The sequence below is a fragment of the Uloborus diversus genome, chromosome 2 (genome assembly GCF_026930045.1).
Source record: "Uloborus diversus isolate 005 chromosome 2, Udiv.v.3.1, whole genome shotgun sequence".
Lineage (NCBI taxonomy): Eukaryota > Metazoa > Arthropoda > Arachnida > Araneae > Uloboridae > Uloborus > Uloborus diversus.
The window spans coordinates 21,994,783-22,020,662 of record NC_072732.1 but is presented as its reverse complement, the minus strand read 5'-3'; the positions used below and the strand labels follow the sequence as shown (position 1 = coordinate 22,020,662).

The window sequence follows — 25,880 nt, the reverse complement described above, 5'->3', positions numbered from 1 at the left end:
ACTACATCTATGTTGTGAACAAGCAAAGACAGTTCAAGAAAGAACTTGTTTCACCAACATTTGATAAAGCCAACCAGTTTTTTTTTTTTTTTTTTTTTTTTTTTTCAACTGATTTTGAGATGGACTCGTCCAAAGACAAACGCCAACAATCTTGAGATGGACAGTATCTTCGCTTGGAAAAGTCAAAAGCAACACGAAAAGTACTTAGGCAACTTTAAAATAAAGGCCTCAACTAATGTGGTACACAATGAACACTTCGTTAGTGAAGTTGATCCGAGTAATTCCCCCTCCATTTCATACTTCGATGGTGCTAATACATTTTTGAGATATTGTTTAGAAATCATTTTCTGTATCAATAAGCTTTGCAGTTGAACTTTCTTGTATTTACTCTACGATTCAACTAATGTTTTGGTTGCTGAATTGTTCATTTTTGTCTAACAACAAAATTCCTTCCAGGTGGTCGGTACAGCGTTCTTCCTAGCGGAGAACTCTACATCCGGTCAGTGACGCAAGCAGACGGTCAGAAGAGTTACAGCTGTCAGACAAGACACCGGCTAACGGCAGAAATAGTGGAGAGCTCTTCTGGTGGAAGACTTTTCATTACAGGTAAGAAGAGTAGCAGTGAACGACTTATCTCTCATTGTTTAAGAATTAAATTCAAAGCATGGTCCGATGCAGACCAGATGGTTCATCTCAAGTCAGTAGGTTATTCAACATCAAGCATAAATATTTAAGTTTTTCGCTTAGCTGATAAATTCTCAAAATATAGATAAGGAGATCGCTTAAGGTTCGACTGCTGAACTCTCTTAAGGATTCAAGGGATTTAAGGGAAGGACTATGGAATGTCTAAACTTACATAATGATTCAAGGGACTTGGAAAATCAAGACTGTCGTCTTGTCTTTCGAAGCTGTTAAGCCAGAAGTTCCCAAAACTTTTCCGATTAGCGGCAAACTTTGAAGAATTAGAACTTTCTGACGGAACCCTTGTCAATCCCATTTTATATTCATTAATAAATGCCATGAACGCTTCGTGACACCCCTCCCCTCTTCCTACTGCACCCCATGTTGCCGCAGCAGCACTTTGGAAACCCCTGAGTTAGGCCATTATTGGTTTGTTCAGTACGTAATTCTTTTTCTTTGGCGAGTATTTTCAAATTTACAGTAAGTTGTGCAATGTCCTCACCATTTCCTGTAAGTCATATAAATGATAATTACGAGGGATCGCTGGGGTAGTAGATCTAGTGTGTGTAGACCAGGTGGTTAGGTTAGCACCATAAGGAAAAAATATAATTCATTGCCAGTTAGATTTCAAAGCAACCAAGTTCAAATATTTCTTTTATTGTATCCACAGAGTCATATATGTGTCTGTTTTCCATTTCAGAGCCACATGGAACATCGCCTCCGAAAATCACCGACATCCGACCACTTGTCATGGCTATGGAGGGACATTCTGTGGAGCTGGCGTGTGCAGCCACGGGATTTCCGGCACCTAATTACAGGTTAAAAACTCGGTGTTTTTGAAGTAACGTACAATAATGCCCAAAATGTTTTACCAGGGGAAAATATCATTACTTTTTTGAGCTACCTGTGGAAAGTACTTTGTTCAGATAAACATCAAATTAGAATGTACTGCCAAGTATGTTTATTCTCCTTCCGGTTACTGGTTTTTAAGTACTTTTAACAAATAAACCGCTATTATATAATTAACACCTGAAAATAAAATATTATAATATACTCATCTTCTTCATCAAAGGACTAGGTTAAATACAGTAGGCCCTCGTTTTGCGCGAGGGTTACGTTCCACGGAAATGCCGCGTAAATCGAAACCGCGTAAATTGAGACCTAATACTAGTGTTAAAATAGGGGTTAGGTTCCGTAGATAACAAAATACTTCATTCTAGTGATGACTATAATACCTTTAATGTGTACTTCTATCGACTTTTATGCACAACATGCATAAAGAAAACATAAACTAATTTCGTGTCCTGTTTATAAAGAGGAGCTGGCTATGATAGTCATTTAGAATTTTTCTCCGTAATTCTTTGCAGAGCATTAGCGCATCCATGATCACTTGCGTCATTTCTATGATAGAATCTTCTTTCACTAACAAATCAGAAAGATCATTTCTATTGTCTAGGAATGGCTCAAAATTTTCAATGTGAACGTTTTTGGTTGTGCGTCACCGCCGTCGGTATCCTCGTTGCTTTTGTCCTCCTTTGTCACTCCTAAAAGTTCTTCTTCCAATGAGTTCTGAACTGTGTGAGTTTGATAACTTTACTTCTGGAAAGAGCTCTGGAACCAGTCGCATAAAATGTCTCCAGTGGCCCAAGCTCGATTATTAGCACGCCAAAATGCAGTTGATTACGCGTAATCTGCAATCTTTAGGAGTTTGGATTTTGAAAGAGAGGAAAATGTTATCTGTTTGTGCATTGCCGCATCCGCGTAAAACCGAAACTCATCCGCGTAAAATAAAATCAAGGTGTCAAATCTTAAACCGCGTATAATCGAAACCACGTAAAATAAACTCGCGTAAAACGAGGGTCTACTGTACCTATCCTGACTTCTTGGCCCAACGACCGTTGTAGGTCTGCCACGGTATCGCTTACCTTTTGGTCTATAGTAAAGGGTGTCCCAAAATTAACGCAAGATTTGAATTTGCCACCATTTTTTCCATAAATTGTTGGCAGCCATGAAAAAAGAACAATTTGACAGTTGTACCATACCGCTAGAGAGAGTGAAACATTTCAATGACTGCATAAGGCATTTCCTGGTCGCGCACTCTCTCATTTCGGTCGTCAGAATTGGCACCCTAGATCGTGTGATTTAACATTTTTAAATTTCTTCTTATGAGGTTATTTGAATTCAGAGGTCTATGTCAACAAGCCCACAACCACCCGTGCATTACCGTGTTGCGATACCGAGCGCCAATAACAGTAACTGCTTGACCAGCCTCAACTTTCATTATTTTTGAAACAATTGTTCAATAATGAAAGCGCGTTATTGTATCGTATAACGCTCCATTTTTGATTACCCTAAACTCTCAGCTGTCAAATTGTTCTTTTTTCAGGGTTGCCAACCATTTATTGCAAAAATGGCGGCAAATTCAAATCTTGCGTTAATTTTGGGACACCCTTTAGAAGGTAGCTCTGGGAAGTCTGTTTTGTTTCATATGTTGGATATGGTCTTTGCAACTAATGTGATATTCATTAAGTTTTTCACAGAGTCTAAAAATTTGTAACTCTTTTACAATGCCTTACTTTGTCTATAAGTGTGTACATGCAGCCTTTTATAGATCTCAGATACCACATCGTTGCCGTCTAGATTCTGTTTCTATCTGGAGTGCTTTGACTCCATTAATCTTTACTAATAATAAAGCTGAAAGTCTCTCCGTCCGGAGGATGTCTGGATGTCTGTGACGCGCATAGCACCTAGACCGTTCTGCCGATTTTCATGAAATTTGGCACAAAGTTAGTTTGTAGCATAGGGGTGTGCACATCGAAGCGATGTTTCGAAAATTCGATGTAGTTTTTTTTCTATTCCAATTTTAAGAACAAAAATATCTTAAGATGGACGAGTAAATTACAAAATTATCATAACGTGGAACCGTAACATGGGCACAAGCCAATTGGCGAGATACGAAATCATCATAACGTGGAACCGTAACATGGGCACAAGCCAATTGGCGAGATACGAAATTATCATAACGTGGAACCGTAACATGGGTACAAGCCGATTGGCGAGAAAATTCACCATACATTATTTGTAAATATACAGGCGAACCAAAAGACCTTTTAATTTTTCTATTACGGGCAAAGCCGTGCGGGTACTACTAGTTTACTCATACAACGAAACAATTGGAATTAATATCTCTTCAGAAAATGTTCACTAACCGGTGTGGATATATCTCGATAACTGCAAGCTTATAACTCGAATATTCCTTTATCTTGAAGTTTTCATTGGTTCGCAAACTCTTAAGACTGTTGTAAAAACTTCCCATAACTCAAACTACCTATAAGTCGAACGTTTCAGCCAATCCCTTGGGACTTCCAGTTATTGAGAGTTGACTGTATGTTGTAGTTAGTACTTTAAATATACATATGTTCTTGTTTGCGTGTGTAAATTATTCTTCTCATGGACATTTTACTCACTTTGAAAAATAGTTTAAGACTTTTAAATTCAAAAAATGATATCCGTTCAGTTCACTCATGAACGTTTAATAATCAGTAACAGAATTCCTTCAAACATGTATGCATGTTTTTCGTTTCTTGTCAGGTGGTACCGCGACGAGGAAGGACGCATGATAGACTTGGCCTCAAGCACAAGAAACACCCAGCTTGGTGGTTCAATCCGGTTGCGGTCAGTTTTGGTTCAAGATGGCGGCCGCTACGTCTGCGTGGTTAACAATTCGGCTGGTGATGATCGGGCTGCTACGCTGCTTAGCATCTCAGGTAAAAACGATGGCTAAAATTTAACACTTAACAGGGGAGGTGCGGTCTCACAGACCGCTCAAAAGTTCATCCGATCACCTCTACTTCACTTTCAGTCCGATTGAATGGTTTTTCCCAATAGCTTTTTGTTTTGTGACCTTGAACACCCCCCTTGCTTATCAGTATCTTAAGGCAAGTGCATCTGGTTTAAACTTCATTGCATTCTTACCTGCACTTCAGTGTTACAATTTTCGGCAGTAGTAGACGTGGCTTTTAACATTAGAAACCGCGGATATAGGTCCATTTAATCTTATCCGCTTCATGTGGAAGAGATGCAAAATATTCTAGATGAAGTTGAGAGTTGTTTGAGAGGTTCACAAACTTTGTTCTAGGGACAATGAAGGCTAAATTATTCCCCGAAATACGACGCGAAATACCAACAGTTAAAGGGATGTCAAAAATTTTCCGTAACGTGATATAACCAATTGTCTGGTACTGAAATGTTCTGTATATGTTCAAGAACTAACATGAAATCATTAAGAAATAATAGATTCGTTTTTATTATGAGTAGATAGTTATTTACTTCAGCATATGATTTTCTCGAAAAATCTTAAGATTCTAGCAAAATTTCCGCGGAAAAGGTATATTTCGATAAAAAAAAATTCAAAAATATTTTTCCCCTTGCTAATAAAAGTTCAGAGAACATCTGTGGGAAATTAGTGGAATATATCATAATTGCACGATTTTTTAAAAATTTGCAAATAGAACGGTCTTTGAGACCTCACGTCCCCTGTTACGTCCTACTTTTTCACCTCCCCTGTTACGGGTTAACATGGATTGTGGTCTGTTCTAACAAGTATTTATTCATATCAACTTGCTTAAGTGCTTGAAATAATGTTGTTACGTGATAAGTAAACTGTCATATTCCATATAATACTCTAAAGAAGATTTCACCTTTATTATTATTGCTGAGAATATTAAATGGTTACAGGGTGTCCAGGAAAGTACTAAAATCCCTTATTTCAAAATTAAATATCTTGAAAACAAAGTCCGATATTGGAATAAAGCAAACGGTACGTTTTTTGTGAAACCCATAAAAGCATGTACAGAAACTTGGAAATTAGTACCAAAAATTGCCAACAGGGGGGGGGCTGCATGCTGTAATTGCAATAGAAGTCCCCATAAATAGTGCTGCGAAGGGGTTGGACGATGATTTCTAGCGTAAATATAAGTATTTCTTAGAGGTAAAGCTACTGTGGAAGTGCCTAACCCTTTCACAGCACTATTTATGGGGATTTCTATTGCAATTACAGCATGCAGCGCCCCCTGCTGGCAATTTTTGTTTCTAGTTTCCTAGTTTATGTACATGATTTTTATGAGTTTCACAAAAAACATGCCGTTTACTTTATTCCAATATCGATCGTCCTTTATTTTCGAGATATTTAATTTTGAAATCATGAAGTCCTTTCCTGGACACCCTGTAAAATGGCTGTTTATCGAAAACACATTTACTAATGTTAAAGAAACGATAACAACACCAAACAATGACAGTAAATGAAAAACCAAAAAAGTGGAGCAGAGTGATCATAGAGACTATTTATGGCTTAGTTCAGGATTAGTAAATTAACCAATGAAGATACATTTTAAGTAATCCAACCAATGAATGATAAATAAATAAAATATAGATAAAAGAAACGAATTAATTCAAGAAAATTTAGGACCTGTGAGAGAACTTCAATTAAGCTTCGACCAACAGCAATACGATATTTTACTGAGCTTACTTTAATCAATCATAGTGCGATTTTAGATATTTCAACAATTGTTAGTTGTGAAAACTTTTATAATTACTCCCTAAACTAAACCTTGACTCATCGGTAAAGAGAACGTAGGTGCTGTTTTATTGAATCGACCTCTGATGTCATGAAGTCAGTGAAATACTTGCATACCTTTTTCTAACAAATGAGTAATGGCTGTCTGTTCTAAAACATTCACACATCTTCATTCTTTTACGACCGTCTGCTTTGCTTCAAAAGTTCCAGTTAATTGTCACTTCATATATTCTTTCAAATAATATTTGGATTCAATATATATGTAAGTCAAACATTGTATTGCTAAAATTTACTCAAATACTCACTTTACGCAACGCAATTGATTAACTGTTGCATGATGTTTTGTCTTGACTTATGTTTCGAGCATATATTTAGCTAGATAGGGTGCATTGTATAAACAAAAACTGCCCATTTACCAGAAAATCTCTAGAAAACTGTACTTCCATTAAGATTTCTAGACACGTCACAGTTTCTTCTTTTGTAACGCTGTTACTGAAGTCTTTAATTCTGAAATTCCCCCCCCCCCCCCCGATATATATTTTAAATAATATTTAATCTTTCAAATTTCAGCTGAAATAGAGCATAATATTGCGAAGAGGGTGCGGTTATGTTAGCGCCTAGGTAAAACTTCACATAAAATGCATTCGTAGTTTATACTTGTCTTTAAAACTTTCGTGATGAAACAGAAATAAAAATCAGTGCCATCTCAAAAATGTACTAACATGTTTACATAAAATTATAAATTTTTTTTTAATTTATTTTCTGCTGACGCCACACATTGCCACCCCTGGTGACACCCGTGCTAGGAAAGACACTATTTAACGATTCTTTCTCAAATTGAAATTGTGTTAGTTACTTATTTACTGGTCCGATTAGTTTATACACAAAATCAATAGTTAGCTTTTTAAAGAGTTTAACAATGGCAGTCTTAATTAACAAGTACGAGTTCTTGTGGAAAAAAAATATTTTTAATCAAGTTTATAAACGAGACGTGCCTATTTATTTACAGTATAAATAATTCAGTATTTAATGTATAAAAAAGATGAATATAATAAATAACCTGTCTTTGCTACATATTTCCAACGAGCACTGAAAATATGAAGTTGGTAATTATCATTTTAATTAAATGAAAATACGCCGGAGTTTCTCTTTTCCGAACGGAAATTGAAGTCGTCCTCTTTTCCACTAAAGAAATCCGTAAATTTTAATGACTCATTAATTATACCAGTGGATAACGAAATGTGAATGAATGCTAATGACCGGAAACTAATATTTCATTCATTTTCGAGAGCTGTTGATGTGGTTAATTACTTTGTTTTTTTCTACAATGGAAGAAAATCTTACTTTGTGAAGGATTAACAGAAAACTTGCTGTCAGTGTTAGTGATACCTTTAATACTTTTCGTTAAAAAAAAATTTAAAGAAAAATCGATTGCAACCAGTGTTGTAGTTGGGGGAGGGGGCGGATTTGGGGAAACGCACATTGTTATAGCCATGCCATGGTTATAAAAATGATGCCATGCTTAACAAATTTTTTTTGACCAAAAAATCTCAGTTTGAAATTTTTAAGATAGTTTTAATTCAAAAATCAGATTTTTTTAAAGGTGTTTTGAAAGCAATTTATATAAAATTTGGATATTTTTTAGTAATAAACCAAATATTTCGCAACTAGTTTTCCTTTCAAGCTGCTGCACTTATTGTAGCTGAATTACTTTTGTAAAAAGCTAATATTTGTGATACAAAGATTTTTAAAAAATTGAGAAAATATTTGGAATTTAATATTTATTTTTTGATTCAAAACCGAAGAACTTGAGCACTCAGAAGCATTTTTAAAAGCCGAAACCAAACAATTAGACTCTTTTAAGCACTATTAAAAAATGGAATTTTAAAAAACTCGAAATTTCTATGAACAAATATAGAAAAAATGAGCTTATGTGTGCATCACATGACTTCCTTTTAGTCCAGTTTAATGTCATTTTCCCATTATTGCTAATTTTAATGTGATTCAATAGTTTACTCTCTAAATATCACCAACAGTGACCAAATTGAAGCCAGATTTTAAAAAAAAAATCGCCAAATTTGTCGCCAAGTTGGTGGCATAACTTGGCGACCAAAGGACTGACGATATATCGCCAAGTGTCCGCCAAATTGTAACACCACTTGAGTTTAAATCGAAATTAACAATGATTTCCCCCAAAAAAGGAGCAAAAGACCCCTTTAGAAACACCCGAATGCAACAAAAAAAGGAGGTGCACAACTATATCCCACTAAGAGTCTACGTACCAAATTTCAACTTTCTAGAGCATACCTTTCTTGAGTTATGGGACATACATGCGCACATACGCATATCCGCACATACATACGTACATACAGACGTGACGAGAAAACTCGTTGTAACTAACTCGGGAATATTCAAAATGGATATTTCGCGTGTCTATACGTTCTTTGGCACTTATCCACGTGTGGTCGAGTCGGGAAAAAAAAAAACTCAACATTCATTCGGGGGTGAGCAAAATGGAAATTAAGGTCGATATTTGAGTGAAAATTTTTTTCGCGAATACAATACTTCCTTTTTTGTAAAAGGAAGTAATAATCACTTGTAAGGAGTTATAAGAACTGAAGTTTAAAAATGACCTTAAGATTAAGTGCACATTCTTTCAAGAACTAAAATCTAACACGATAAGGACTTTTAAATAATTAGTAAAACAAAGGTTGAAAATATTAGGATGACGGAAGGCAAATCGTGACTGATCCATTATGCTCAAGCAATGTCAAAGGATTGAAAAAAAAAGCTCTAATAAAAGGAGAACAAGATATTTAGCGAAAAGACTTTTTACCATTCATGGCATTAATTGAACGAAACTTGCTCAGTACAATTAGTAGTACAGCTAGTAAGTTATTACTTATTGAAAAATTAGGTGCAAATTCAGTTTCTATACTCTTTAAAGCGAAAGGTTGGACCGAAAGTAAACAAATGGGTTGCAAGGTTTCCCACTTTTAGGGTTTTTCTCTGCATTAAAGGTCCTACCCAATATTCGCCGTCAGCTTGGCACTGATTCGTTGCAGTCCACGCCAAACACGTGGTTGACATTGCCCAAAGGACGTGTATTATTTATTTAAATTTAATTTACTTTCCGTGAACGAAGTGTACTGCTGTGCAAGTTTTTATCGAAATTGGGTTACGGTCATCAAGTGGTTCTTTGTCACATATTTCACCTAAATACAATTTTTCATAATATAAAAATTCGAAATATTTTTTTTAACTCTGAAAAAAATTCATCTGAATCAAATACAAGGAAGTGCAGAATTTTAAACTTGAATTTCTCCTTTTAAACTCAGCTTCAGATACGCCTTTTGCGCTTAGCTCGGCAGTATAGTACTGCAGTACAGTACTGTACTTTTTCAGTAATAGATACTGTAATTATTCTTTGATTTTTCGCGTTAGGTGAAGATAGTTGCTCTTTGCTGCACTCATGAGGGATTTTACCCTCTAAAAGATGCTGCAATATTATACATTTTTTGAGTCTTTTCTTTGAATGATGAAGTAAAATATCTTAATCAAACCAGAACTATATTCTGTTGCACTGCTCAAAATTTTAGGATTTGATTCAATGTTTTTTTTGAGCAATCACGATTGCTTATTGCTCTCATTTGACTGTTTTTGGCGTGCTATCATTTTATTTTCCCACCGCCACCCTCTGCAGCATCACCGTCGACGGGCTCCTCACGATGCTGTACCTATATCGAAAGCCGTCTCCAGGTTGCATCCATGTCCTACACTCATGCGCATACATACACAACTTCACACACACAAACACATACACACACATACACATACACACGCATACATACAGACACCTACACATACACACACATGCATACTTACAAACACTTACACATACACACAACTACCCACACATTCATGCCTGCACACAGACACAAACACATATGCCTAGACACACATACCCCCCCCCCACACACATGCCTGCACTCATACATACAACTACCAACACTCATGCCTGCACACAGACGCAAACACACATGCATGCACACACACATACCCCCCACACACACACAAACACACATGCCTATATACACACACACACACACTCGTGATTGCGAAAATCATAATTTGAATTCAAGATGTCAAAATTCAAATTAATTTTTTTTTCCAGCCCCTTTATCAGTGCAGATATCACCATCAGTGCAGACGGCCGATGTTGGTCGGTCGGCCACCTTCAACTGCACGGTGTCCGGCCATCCTATCCGGACACTAACCTGGCTCAAAGACAGGAGACCCATCCTGCCGGATAGGATCATGATGCTGTCCAGAGACGTTCTACACATAGCTTCGGTTCAGAGGGAGGACCGGGGAGTGTACCAGTGTCTGACATCCAACGAACACGACTCGGCACAGGGTGCAGCAGAGCTCAGACTTGGAGGTAATAGCCTCAAGTGGTTACTTTTGAGCAATCACGATTGCTTATTGCTTTCATTTGACTGTTTTGATGTCCTATGATTTTATTTTCCCGCCAGCATCCTCTGCAGCATCACCGTCGACCGGCTCCTCAGGATGCTGCTCCTATAGCGAAAACAGTCTCCAGGTTGCATCCATGTCCTACGCACACGCGCATACATACACGCACGTACACAAACACATACACACACATACATACACCTACTCACACATAGAAACACACACACAAACACACACACACACATACATACACCTACTCACACATAGAAACACAAACACACACAAAAACACATACACACACACTAACACATACACACACACTAACACATACACACACTCAAATACATACTCACACTCAAACACATACACACACACGCATACATACAGACATTTACACCCACACACTCATGCCTGCACACAGACATAAACACATATGCCTACACACACACATACACATCCCCCCCCCAACACACAAACACTCATACACACAACTACCCACACACTCATATCTGCACACAGATACAAACATACATGCCCACACACACATACAGATACCCCCTACACACAAACACACGTACCCCCCACACACACATAAAAACACACGCATACATAAACACATACACTCGTGATTGCGAGAAACATAATTTGAATTGAAGAGGTCAAAATTCAAATTAATTTTTTTTAATATTTAGTTCTTTTACATAAACTAATTTCAGACTTCATCTAAATCTGATTTCATCTTAAGGACTAAAATATTGTCCATCTCAAAATTAGCTTCAAACTGAAATTTTATTTTTCTCACCTACTCAATAAAAATGATGTGCAAAACTAATACGTTTAAACACTCAAAAGAGTAACACTCAAAAGTACAAACATTGGAGAAAGAATGTCTTTTGGGACCATTAGAGATTTTTGTCAATTTCTTGTTAGACATTTCATTTTTCCTAATTTTCTAAATCTCTGGTTGAGGTGAATATGTAGCCAGCATTAGTTTTTGCTGCGGAAATCTCCTGTTTTTACAATAAAATTTTTGAGCTCTTGAAGAATTTTTTTAAAAAGCAAATCATAAATAGAAGTAATAATATTATTTTTATTAAATTGTGTGCACATGTCAAAGACGCTATCAATATGCAGGAACAAAAGAAAAACTAGCAGAAATCTACCATAAACTTTACTTCTCTTATTAGCATGGGGAAAATCTAAGCACATTTTTTTCGTATCGTTGATTTGACAGTTAACGAGTGACTCTGTCGACTTGTTATTAACCTAAACTTTATAATTTTTACAATTCAAACATTGAAACGATCTCACCTCCACATCAATAATTTACCAAAAATATCGAACAAAGATAACCAATTCATAGAATCAATTGAATTTATTTGCAAGTGTAATGAATGAAATTATAGCGATAAGTTTTTGCGTGGCTAAATCATTTATCTTTTTTTCCCCATGTTTCGAAACTTAGCTTTTAAGATTAAATGATAACAATTACCACATTGAAAGTCACAAATTAGTAGAATGTTCATAAAGCATACCAATGTAGTATTAAGTTCACATGCATAAAATTCGAAGCAAAAATGGCAGTTTAACCCAGTAGAACGCGCATACTAAACAGCACAAAAGGTGGCGTTGAGTACCTGTATGACTCCGTCTATTAACTATTACTTAATGTAATTTATAAAATGGGTTTCTTTGCAATAAATAACAGTTGAAGATACTTTAAATTGACTACTATTACAAGTCTCCAAGTAGAAATAACAATATTTTTAAAACAGGAACGAACAAAACCTCCCACTGAGAAGACACTTAGGTACCCATATAAAATTGCACATGCATTTGTCAGTCATAACTGGAGCGAACCTTGCAAGTAAATTGTTCACATTTAACGCAAGAGATTTTGGTTTTTTTGGTGTTGTACCAGAGTTGGATTTTGATTTCAGTTGCAGATGGTTTTCCAAAATAATTATTCAGTATTTCGACAAAAGAAAAACACCAGTTATTGGCAGGTGCTTTTGAAAGAAAACAGCTTGATATTTAGCTACTGAAGTTCGGGATCAAATCAGTTGAATTGCACCCTCTGAAATAGAAGGTTTTTAAGTAACTGGGATTGCTCAAGGCGGCCACACGCGAGTTCTCCCAGGTTTTGCAACAAATGAAAAATACCAGTTACCGGCAGGTGCTTTAAAAGAAAACATTAAGACATTTAGCTACTGAGATCAAATCAGTTGTCTTGCAGACTCGAAAATAGAAGGATTTAAGTAATTGGGATTACTCAGGACCACGCGCGAGTTCTCCCGGGTTTTTCAACAAATGAAAAATACCAGTTACCGGCAGGCACTTTTAAAAGAAAACGTTAAGAAATTTAGCTACTGAGATCAAATCAGTTGTCTTGCACACTCGAAAATAGAAGGATTTAAGTAACTGGGATTACTCAGGACCACGCGCGAGTTCACCCGGGTTTTTCAACAAATGAAAAATACCAGTTACCGGCAGGCACTTTTAAAAGAAAACGTTAAGAAATTTAGCTACTGAGATCAAATCAGTTGTTTTGCACACTCGAAAATAGAAGGATTTAAATAACTGGGATTACTCAGGACCACGCGCGAGTTTTCCCGGATTAATCATCACTTTCTATATGATGCATTTTCTGTACAACAACTGCTTGGTTGTAAAGGCCACTTTTTATATTACATCAAAGCTCGAACTGTAAATTAGAACCTTTTCCCTTTTTCTTTATCACAGATGTAGCACCGGTTCTGCTAGCTACCTTCGCGGGTGAAGCTGTTAGACCGGGGTCTTCTGTATCTCTTCGTTGCACCGCTTCCGGAAATCCATTACCCCAGGTAAGTGGGGTGATCTTTCTGCTATAGTTTGGCAACATGATGGCGAAGCAGTGTTGCCAGATTGGGGGAAATTTCCCCATTTTGGGGAAATCTGGTGCTCTCTGGGAAAATGGGTTTTGAGGGGAATTCTTTGGGGAAAAATTTTTTCCTTGGGGAAAACCTGGGGAAAAAATATTTGTAATTAAATTTGCGTCTTGACATCTGGTAGTTACATTGTTTATATCAAACAGCGTTGGTTTAACTTTGTTCAATTTTATGGAATTCGCATTTCGTATTATGTGGAATTTTATGCTACGGAATTCGCATTAATAGTTCTGCGCGAGTTCCTAGTTGATCGTGAAACAGGCAAAAATAAGTGTGATGAAGAATATTCTTGGATAAATATATACAAAAATCATAGTTTAAATGTACATACAGAAGCAGAGTAGTAAATGCAAGTAGAAAACAAATATTTGGTAATTTCTTATCTCTTGGTCAGGCGCTTGTATTTCTGACTAGTGGCACCCGCACGGCTCTGCCCGTAGTAGAAAATTAAAAGGTATTTTGGTTCCCTTGTATATTTACAAATAATGCATGATGAACTTCTCGCCAATTGGCTTGTCCACGTTACGGTTCCACGTTATGATAACTTGGTAATTTAGTTGTCCATCTTATGATAATTTAGCTCGGGAAAATGTTCTTAAAGTTGGAATAGAAAAAGAACAAAATCGAATTTTCGAAAAATCGCTTAAAGGTGCACACCCCCATTCTACAATCTTATTCTTTGCCAAATTTCATGAAAATCAGTCGAACGGTCTAGGTGCTATGCGCGTCACAGAGATCCTGGCAGAGAGAGAGAGATCCGAAGAGAGACTTTCAGCTTTATTTTTAGTAAAGATTAAAAAAAAAAAGATACAGATAAAGACAAAAAAAAAAGCGAAAATGGAAAGAAAAAAAAGCTGGGGAATTTTGTAAGAAAATTCAGCTATTTGGGGAGAAAAAAAAAATTTCAAGGGACAAAAATATCAGAGGAAGTCGATTCATTTTATGAAAATATTAGTGAAAAAATAATTTTTGAATTTGGGGAATTTTGATAGAAAACATCGCTTTTTGGGGAAAAGTTGGAAGGAAATCGGGGAAATCTGGATTTGGCCATCTGGCAGCACTGTGGCGAAGTTCCCAAAATTAAAATGATCATAAGAGCTTATCCATGCAATGACCGTCGGTGTGAAAAAGATTATTCCCACATTGAAAAATATCAAGTTTCGGAAAAGACATCATCTGATCCTGTACAAGAGGGCGAATCTCGAACCGGCCGAATATTTTCTCCTGTCGTCATTTTTGACCAGTAACGTGGTCAAAATCGGACCCGGTTCACCAATCTGACATCCAATTCTTCAGGTGACATAGTCGAAAATGATATCGAAGTTAATACGAAAGTTGATCTGATTGGTCCCAGCAAAATAAGCTGGAACTCGCAAGATAGGCTGATAACAGGAGATAACTTTTTTCATTGTGTTTCTATTTTCGGCCATTCTAAGATGCATCATTAAATGGGATATTCTTTTGCTGAATTAATAATTAATATCTAGACCATTTGAGTGTAATCGACAAGACCAATTGGAATCCTGGTCTGAGTTTGTTTTACTGCCTAGTGGATAAAGCCAAGAAAAGTAACTAATAACTAAAGGGAAAGAAAAATGTCCACTAGTTATGAAAACTAGCTAATAAAAGATAGCTCTTAGTCTACAACGAGTATAAAACAACTCAAAAAATTATGCTAGTCAAAGCTCATGTAAACCACAGATTTAGTTTCGCAATATTTTATCAAAGTAGAAAAAAGCTGCTGCTTTTTATAACTTAAAATAATAATTTACACGCTTTCAAAGTGCATGTTCATATTTTTGTAAAACATATGACTTAAGTTAAAGTGTCTTTTAACAAACGATGGGGGTAAAAAGACTTGTAATGAAGGAGAGTGACTCAAGTTAATAGGAAATGCAGCAAACAAAATCATAAACTGTCTCCTTTTTATACAATTTAGTTAAAGTTACTTGGTTGAAACATCTTTTAATTTGGTACCATGAAAATTTTTTTCTTTTCGTTAGACACCAGAATTTTGCACTTAAATTGACTAAATAAATGCTTCACAGCAGTATGTCATGCAGTCAATTATGCAAGATTATTTCATATTAATGTATAATTTTATTGTAGCCCATCTAAAATCATTATCCATGGAAGAACTTGAAACTGAAAAATCATTTAATCAATATTTGACGTACTTTAGTAAAATATTTTAATACAGTCGAACTAGGGTTGGCAAGTTTCTGCCGAGGCGGTTAAAACCACTGGTAGAAACCGGTTAAAACCGGCATGGCAAAACCACTTTCTGCCACATTTATGGCAGAAACTGGCAAAAACTCACAAAATGACAAAAAATTATTGCCATACAATAGAAAATGCATGGAAAGAATAATAGATACTGTAATTAAATTGTGCTTTGATTAACTATCTTAAATTCAAAATCAAATGTTAGTTTTTTTTTTTTTAGTGAGTTACCGCCCATAGCTTGGGCTAAGGCCCCAGAAATACATTTGATACACCGGTCAGCTCAGTCAATTCCAGCCGAGGACAGCAGTTTCGTGCTTATTAGCACTCATCATAGGAGTGACTGAGCTGGAGGTAGAAAACCTGTAAATGGTTTTCTACCTCCTGCGGTGTATTTCATGCGGTCTTCTCCCTACCTGCGGTGTATTTCATGCAAATGTTAGATTGTTTGGACCCTGCAGTTACCTCTAAGAAATGGGGTTTCAAAACTCTAAACAGTTTCTGAATTTAATATGCACAAATGAGAAACTTGAGAATATTCTTGCAGGGTCTTATTTTGTACTTCTTTTGTTTGTTTGTTTTTTTTTTCTTTCTTTTTTTCAATTCTATTTTCTAATTCTGTATGAACTTTTAGGTCACATGGTTTCTGGACGACGCCAGAATCCCAGATGCGCTTCGTTTTCGTGTCGGTGATTACGTCACATCTGACGGCCATGTCATGAGTTATGTGAACATCAGTGACGTCAGAGTCGAAGATGGTGGCGAGTACATGTGCTCTGCCGAAAACGCAGTCACTTCAACGCAACACAAAGCTCGATTGGATATCTACGGACCACCCTTCGTCAGACCCATGCCGAATATGAGCGTGGTGGCTGGAACTATTGTAAGCCTCAAGTGCCCCGTTTCTGGATATCCAATAGAATCCATTGCGTGGCTGAAAGGTATGAAATAAATATGTTCACAATCTTTCAGTTATTCAAAGAAATAAAGGCTGCTCATTTAACATGTGAATAACGAGGTTTCTCAACATGTCAAATGCTAAGCAGGTGAACGTATGTAGTACAATGCTCAAAAATCAGCGTTATTTTTGCTATTACTTAATCCATACAAAACATAATTCAAAGAAACTTACATGACATAAAACGCTTAGCACACTCTTAATCTTTTTGTTAAAAGACAAAGGCGCGACGAAAGAGACAAAATCCGCACAGCTTGGAATCTGAGATCGTGCGGAGTTTCATTGCCATAGGATTTCATAACCATAAAATAATGACGATTACGTTAAATTATTAAAGCGGAATAGTAAGTCAAACAACATAAACAAAATAGCTAATAGATATTCACTTATAAATTACGTTAATAAATAAGCGAGAAAACTCTCAGCAGAGAAAAGGTAAAGGTAGGATTCTAGCCTTTTTTTCTAATGGTTCTTTTTGCTAGTTTTCTTCTTATTCATTCGAGTATTGGGATTTTTAGAGGAGTGTTGACTTTCTTTTCGAAGTTTTGTCATTCGAATTGGAATGTTTGGGGTAATGTCCAAATTTGAAGAAAATTGTTCGTTATTCTGACGAGAATTTTTGCCCTTTTTTTGTTCTGTTTAAGCCTGACTGTTGAACACACTTCACTTGACATAACTTTTGTTTTCGAAGTAGATATTGCAAATCTCGGTGACGTAGCTAATGATACTATAAATCCTTCTGTCTATTTTTTTTTAAATTCTGGCAGCAAAGACGTTTTATTTAGTACAAAGGACGTTGCGTTGAGTTTGAATCTAAGTTCTTATCAATTTACACTACCTACAACCAATTAGTTTCCTTATTTTTCCGCAGATATATGGCTAATGATGAATTTTAAAGGCATTAAACTAAGTGAAGAACAGCACGCATTGAATTACTTTGAAATTTTAAACCATTTAGTTACCTAAAATTTTTATGTTTTAAAATTGAAATTTTCATTTTCAAAAAGTGCCTTTCATTTTCAAACAGATGGTACCACTCTCCCTGCCAACCATCGCCAAAAACTGGATCAACTTGCGGGTAGACTTCTCATCCACGATGTCCAGCGTCCGGCTGATGAAGGGGCCTACACCTGCCGGGCTCTCGGCGCAGACAGTCGAACAGCAGAAGGGACCCTGCACGTCAGAGTATTAGGTAGGTTTTTTAATCGATTTCTTACTTTTCTAATGAAATATAAATGTTTATCACTATTTTCCTACTTCATGCAAATGCAAATCGTAGTATCGTAAAGTTTGTTGTTTAGTCCAACGCTTTTAAGTTGACCATTATGTAGGGCAGTAGTTTCCAATTTTTTTTTATCAGCCTCCTTGTTTGTAGAACAAAATAAAAAAATTGCTGCCCCCATTCCTTTTAATTTTAGTAATAATATGGCCATCATATTTCTAATAGTTTTTGTTCATCAAAACATATTTAGTTATTATAACATCGGATTAGGAGCATTGATAGTATTCGGACATTAAACAAATCACACAGAATTAGAGAAAAATAGTTGTTGAAAATATACAACATTGGTGAAATATAATTACAATATTAATACCATTAGTGCAGGAGATCAAACCCCTAACCCGAATTCCATAAAAATGCCGTTCTGCTTATTCGTTATACTCTACTTTTGTTGCTGTTGTTGTAGTTCAACAGTTTTTTTTTTTTTTTTTTTGTAACAGTTACGTGTCCTCCTTACAATAAATCTGTGTCTCTTTAGACATACGAACCTTACAGATTGGATTGGCAGAGGTATCACAAACGGTGGAAGTTCTTTGTATACAAAGATGGAAAATACAAGTTAATTGTCTGGTCTGCGTCAAATATATCCATCTGCCATACATTTCAATAAACAAAAGGAAATAAATAGCCCGATTATAGCAAAAAGTTTAAGTCATCAAAATTGAAAATGGCGTTTTCAATGAAAAAATTTGAAAAGACAAAACATAAAATTGAATAACTCCATTATTTCAAAAACCATAGGCCCCTCGTAAAGGCAATTTTAAACGTATGCAATTCTTTCAAATTCCTTCAAATGTATTGAATAAGTGATGTTTGCAATAAATTCTATTATCATCCTGAAACACTACGGACTGTAAAAATATTTTTCCAAATTTATTCAAATGAATTATATATAACTTCATATGAATTCTGCTTAAGCTCTTAATTACTCTCTTCCACTATAGATATAAATATACAGCGTGTGCGCACTTAACCGGCACGACATTCATTTTTGCAACCGTTTGTCCTATTCTAGCAACCGTTAGTACATATTATATACCTCTATTTGTAAGAATTAAAAACTGGAAGTGTCATGCTTAATTTTTTCAAGAATTATATTTTAAGTTCCACCAAAAATCTTCTATGTCTCGCAACAAAACTGCAAAATTAAACAAAATAATTTCATTAACTTACCCACTCTTTGCATTAGTCTGTTGCTATTTCTTACAAAGAAATTCATTCTATAAATAATTTTTACTTCAATAAATACTTTCCCATTTTTCTTTAACAGTTGCTCCGAACATTGAACCTGTTATGCTGCCCCCGAAAATGCATGCCAAAGAAGGTGCACGAACAAAGCTGATGTGCAGCATCACCCAAGGGGATCCACCAATACAAATTTCTTGGCGGAAAAATGGTTTTCCCGTTCCTTTGGAGAAAGACACAACAATTCAAAGTTTGGAGGAATCTTCGCTGCTCATTTTTCGGAAAACGGCTTCCAAACATTCGGGAAATTACACTTGCTTTGCTTCAAACGAAGCAGCGACAGTCAACAGAACGACTGAAGTTATAGTTAATGGTAAATTTTCAAAAGCATTTATTCACTAATTTTGGTGTACTGTTATGTATTTTTACCCAATTATAAATATGATCTGCTCTCAAGTATATCATTTAGTTAGCTTCATCACACTACACTAGTGGTGTGTTTCTAGTGGTAGTAACTTAAGCAATTTTTCAAGCTGTGACGTATTTCCGAGAGAATGACTTGAAATTCACACCAAAAAGGCACAACGTACCACTTAGAGGTTTATGAAAACGAAGTAGCCAATCGAATAAAATTCACGCATGCATTATAGAACAGTTATAGCCTTACAATGAACAATTTTATGCATTATAGAACAAGCAGAAAACGTCTTGACAGATTGGTGTTTGTAAAAATCATTCATAGGCCATAAGAAAGAATACCGAACTAAAGTCCCTCAGTTTGGAATATGATTTCCCCAAAATGTAATAGCTGTGTGTCAACCGTTCACATTCAATACTGAATTCAGGCCTGTCATTTAGGGGATCAGGAGGGGGCAATTGACTCCCCCCTGGCTTTGAGAAGTTAATGCATTTACGTACAAGTGGGCTTGGTTGTGGTTTTCTAGGTACAATTTGCATTGGACATACACCCTTTTACCGCCCCTCCCCCCACACCTGGAAAAGGTCTAAATACCGAGCCTGACTAAATTATCCGGCAGTTCTTGGGATGAAAGTTGCCACTCTCCACAAAGCATCTGTTTCAGCATGCCAAAACAGATGTCCGTCCTTTTCTGCCGTTGTTTTTCTTTGTCGATTACTACAATTTTTACACCTGTATTTGTCCTTTGAAAGGCTTTCGAAGCTCTTGAAACTGCACATGTTCAAAATCCTTTTGCAACACAATCAAATCTTGAAAATTTGCGACCCTCTTCAAGCTTGCCAATCATTCTACCACGTGCAAGAAAATCTTGAAGGTTTCTTTTAAGAACGTACAATCTCACTTGCATTCAATAGAATCGCAATACAATTTCACTTGCATGGACCGATGAAAAATGCTAACTTCTGTCTTAGTTACCTTGGCACTGAGCATGCTCATTCCATGCATTTACGTGCTGGGACGTCCTCTTTGATGTCATAGTGTTGATATTTGCATGTACTTCCAAATATTTTTTCAAAACTTTTATTTTTATGTACGTCTCTTTGTTTGGAACATTTAACATTTTAAGAACATCAAGGAGAACCTTGTTTTTTAATTTAAAAGCAAACAGAAATGCGAAAAACATTAAAATATTTAAATACCAACGCGTAGAATATTAAATTCAACGAAGTACAGTAATGTTTACCCAAAGTCTCTGAGCTTCGTTCAAATGAAACATGATACGCTTCATCAACGTATGAATGGCAAACAAATGGAAAAAAAAACTTCTCAAAATTCCATTACTTGCTGTCAATGCTTAATGATTCTTTCTAACTTACCAAAGTTTCTATATACGATTTACATATGTTTTATGAACGACCTATCTTGTCATTAATATATATATCAGAAAGGTTAATTTTATTCATACTTCATTAAATTCACATCATCTCTTTCACTTACAAAATATTTTTTTTCTGCAAAGCAGAACAATCTTCACTGTAAAACTTGTGTATAGTTAGAATCACTAAAGTTCTAGACATCAAAACTTTTAAAGTTTTCATTACGACGCAGACTTTGTGTATGGTTTATCTCAGGGACTCCCAAAGTGGGGGCTGTGGCACTCTAGGGTGCCTCAGAGAGAGACGAAGGGTTCCGTGAAGTGTCCATACTATCAATATTATATAATAGAGATAGGCTAGGGTGGCGTGAGAAAAATCTATTTCTTCAAAGGCTTTCGGGTCAAACGGAAAAAGATTGGTAGCCCCTGGCTTAACCACTTGAAACAAGATCCTAACCTTTGTTTAATATGTTTTTGTCATTAAAATTATATATTTATTTCATTCTGAAGTCACATAGCAACATATGTATAACAAAACATTGTAGCAATAAACTCCATGGGAACCTGCGGTTTCTTCATTACGTGTCATTAACATAAACACTAAGCTTTAAGTTTTTTCCCAAAAAAAATTTAAGTTGTGCCAGTCGGACCAATTTTAAGTTGAATCAAATCGGCAACTATAAAAGAAGTACTACCAACACTGACTTTGGGACTTTCAGCCGAAAACCTCTGTGCATAACGAATATCAACGCATGCAAACCGACACTAGTGCAGAGTAGGTAAAATGAAGTTTTCCCTCCATCGATTGCATCTAACCATTTTCAAGGCTACATGGGAACTTTTCATGACTATAAAAACAGGCTGAAGTGTAGCAAGTCACTACAAATTTTCTCATTCTACAGGGATTTGCTACCTGTTGATTTTTCTCACTCTATAGCTTTTTGCTATGTGGTTACTTCGCTCATTCTAAGTGACATGCCATCTGATAAGTTAGCTCATTCTGCAATGACTTGTTACATGTTGAGGTTCTCATTCTGCAATGACTTGCTACCTGTTGAGGTTCTCATTCTGCAATGACTTGCTACCTGTTGAGGTTCTCATTCTGCAATGACTTGCTACCTGCTGAGGTTCTCATTCTGCAATGACTTGCTACCTGTTGAGCTTCTCATCCTGCAATGACTTGCTACCTGTTGAGCTTCTCATTCTGCAATGACTTGCTACCTGTTGAGCTTCTCATTCTGCAATGACTTGCTACCTGTTGAGCTTCTCATTCTGCAATGACTTGCTACCTGTTGATGTTCTCATTCTGCAATGACTTGCTAACTGTTGATGTTCTCATTCTGCAATGACTTGCCACCTGTTGAGGTTCTCGTTCTGCAATGACTTGCTACCTGTTGAGCTTCTCATTCTGCAATGACTTGCTACCTGTTGAGGTTCTTCATTTTTAATCGATTTGCTATCCTCACAACCAACAGAGAAACTTACAGGATGGCAAATCAACTGCAAAGAAATAACCTAGCTTAAATTATCTGAAATAATTCAATATTTATTAGTTTTCATTAATTAATGGTTAAGAAACTGATTTCTCGACGTATAGTAGTGTATATTATTCGCTTGATTTGTCATTAATTTATTTTTACAGTTCCTCCTAAGTGGATAGTGGAGCCGAAGAACAGTTTTGCTATCCTCGGACAAGGAGTAGTCATGGATTGTGTGGCGGAAGGTTATCCCATTCCTAAGATACACTGGAAAAAAGCAACAGGTGAGAAGTGCGGATTTACAGCTTCTAATAGTTTTCTTACATAAATTTTCGCTGTCTGTCAAGATAAAGAAGTTCGTCCTGAACCAAGTGAGCTTACTTTCCCGCGTAACAATATCAATTTCGAAACATTAGCCATCTAGCTGTCCTGAAGTGCGTAGGTTTTAACTCCTTAAATATTTCTTTTAATCTGTTGAAAAAGTTAACTTTAAAATGTATGGGAGATAGCGATACGAGACCGCCTTTAGTTCAGGTATTTTTAGAAGTATCATTCGGTTCTAACAAAAACAATTTCATTTTCATTACAATGTTGCAAAATAAGCTGTTACAATTGCTAAAATATGCAAATATCAGAAAACCGGAAGAAGGGTTTTTTTTTTTTTTTTTTTTTTTTCAACTTTTTAAGCGTTGCCAAGTAAAAGAAAAAGGAAGGCATTAAAATTAAAAGATTTAAGAATAAATTTAAGATTTACATTTCAATAATCGTTTGTTTCAAAAAGGAAATCGTTTATAACTTTTTCTTTTGCGTGTGGAATAAAGCGCACGCATCCAAGAAAATGATGCATCAGATCATGCAGACAAACAATGCCTTACCTGCTTTTTGAGCTGTTCAAAGTTGAGCAAAGAGCTGCTCAAACCGAAAATGAATATCGGAGGGAATGATGTGTGTCCTTGTGCAAATTATTTTCAAATACAAAGAGTTTTGCTGAAATTAGGCTATTTCTTCAAAATCATTTGGAGGTGGAAGGGGTAGGTTTACACCTCCCTCCATCGCATCACTTTTTTCTTCTGCTGTAGCTTCAGCGTCACTTATACGGGAAATTTAGCTTTCAAATATTTTATTTTTTGAAAGAAAGTAATTTAAAATTCCCCTTTTTTTTTAATGCAAAACTATTTGAGAAAAACTTTGGAACTATTATGCTGCCGTGTGCAGGTAAAGGGCAGTCACTGCAAAAATTTCTTTTTTTTTTTTTTCATTTTTGTCATCTATTGTACATTAGCTTTATTTTAAAAGCTTGCTTATTTGACTGAAAAAAAGACGCAAAAAAAAACGTCTAATTCCAAGACTTTTCTATGGTTATTATTAAATCCGACAAACATTTCTTCAAATATTTTAAAACTCATTTCTGCAGATACTGCCGTTTACCTGCACACGGCAGTATGGCACCTATACACTATTGTTACAAATTCTGTAAATAGTAATTATTTTTGTGATTAATTTGTCGTAATCTTGCTAAATTTGGGCGTTTATTCCATTATCTTTCATCTAAAATTATTGTAACGTAACCTGTAAATAGTTTCTTGTAATGAATATACAACCCCCTGACATTGGACTGAAGTATAAGGTCCCCCTATTTTTTCATTGATAAAATTTGTGAATGAATAAAAAGAAAGTACGAGATATTTGTAGAATGTTATCGAAACTTCTCAATGGAACATTGTGGAAACTTTTCAAGGATTTATAAATAGCCTCCGCGGCATAAAAAGTCAGTCTCGATTGAGAAGTTGTACTGAAAGTGTATTAGCTCTGTTTATTGCGAGGCATTTCGCTGTGTTGTTTTTCGTATTTGGTTGTAAATACGTGTGTAACCGTTGAGTTTACGGTGTTGATTGATATTTGCTTAATTGCTGATGATTAATTTAGCAGTTGTTAACGATCTTTCCTGTACATAGTGTAAATGAATCTCCTGTATTTTTCATCAAGAACTGTGTCGTCCTTTCAAGAAAGTTGAAGCTGCACCGAAACCTTTAACACTATTTTTATTCAGCAGGCATTATGTATGTCAAAAGATTCCTAATTACAGTTCTAGAGAATAATATATTTTGTACAGTCAATATGAAGTTTTCTGTTTTACGGTGTGAGATTTAACTATCTGGAGGAAAAGACATTTTTAAGTCCTAAAATTTTAGAACTATGGTTACTTTTTACAAGCATTTTTGTGAAAATCACATTTAAAGGGTGTCCCAAAATTAACGCAAGATTTGAATTTGCCACCATTTTTTCCATAAATTGTTGGCAGTCATGAAAAAAGAACAATTTGACAGTTGAGAGTTGAGGGTTAGTAAAAATGGGGTGTTATTGTACCATACAGCTAGAGAGAGTGAAACATTTCAATGACTGCATAAGGCATTTCCTGGTCGCGTACTCTCTCAGAATTGGCACCCTAGATCGTGTGATTTAACATTTTTAAATTTCTTCTTATGGGGTTATTTGAATTCAAAGCTCTATGTCGACAAGCCCACAACCACCCGTGCATTACCGTGTTGCGATACCGAGCGCCAATAACAGTAACTGCTTGACCAGCCTCAACTTTCATTATTTTTGAAACAATTGTTCAATAATGAAAGCGCGTTATTGTATCGTACAACGCTCCATTTTTGATTACCCTAAACTCTCAGCTGTCAAATTGTTCTTTTTTCAGGGTTGCCAACCATTTATTGCAAAAATGGCGGCAAATTCAAATCTTGCGTTAATTTTGGGACACCCTTTATTTGCAAAATTCAACAATTTCGGCTGTAAAGGCAAAAAGTACAGTTCAATATCGATGGAAAGTAATATTGTAATGGAAAATAATTCTTACTGGTTTATCTTACAATATGCATTAATTCCTTCGTTTTACACTTCAGGATCTGCGACAGGTGACTTCGTAGACGTGTTATCTCGACGGCAAACCCTCGAGAACGGATCTCTGTCGCTACAAGAAGTGGGCGAATCTGATGCCGGCTTGTACCTTTGCCAAGCCCTAAATGGAATCGGAGCTGGAATCAGCAAAGTCGTCACTCTGACGATACACAGTATGTTTTTAAAACTGATACTCTCAAAACTGTTTTAAATGATAGATTGAAAAGGAATTTGATGAAAATAAAGTTGTTTAAGGGTAGCTTTGAACGCCTTCAAAGTTTCAGCCACATTTCATTTCTTTTTTTTTGAGCATTCACGATTGCTTATTGCTTTCATTTGACTCTTTTTGACGTTCCTTTGATTTTTCCCACCAGCACCCTCCGCAGCATCACCGTCGA

General features: G+C 36.0%; 1 protein-coding gene across 1 annotated transcript in view; it reads left to right on the top strand.

Annotated features, from left to right (window-relative positions):
• Positions 1 to 25,880, top strand: part of LOC129235105 (cell adhesion molecule Dscam2-like) — a gene marked incomplete in the record, with an annotated part of 703,156 nt that overhangs the window by 100,897 nt on the left and 576,379 nt on the right. Inside the window, 10 exon segments of the mRNA XM_054868789.1 lie at positions 457 to 606; positions 1,382 to 1,499; positions 4,273 to 4,448; positions 10,431 to 10,697; positions 13,475 to 13,575; positions 16,517 to 16,823; positions 17,868 to 18,032; positions 19,393 to 19,680; positions 22,743 to 22,862; positions 25,488 to 25,655. Coding sequence (XP_054724764.1) covers positions 457 to 606; positions 1,382 to 1,499; positions 4,273 to 4,448; positions 10,431 to 10,697; positions 13,475 to 13,575; positions 16,517 to 16,823; positions 17,868 to 18,032; positions 19,393 to 19,680; positions 22,743 to 22,862; positions 25,488 to 25,655 — 1,860 coding nt within the window.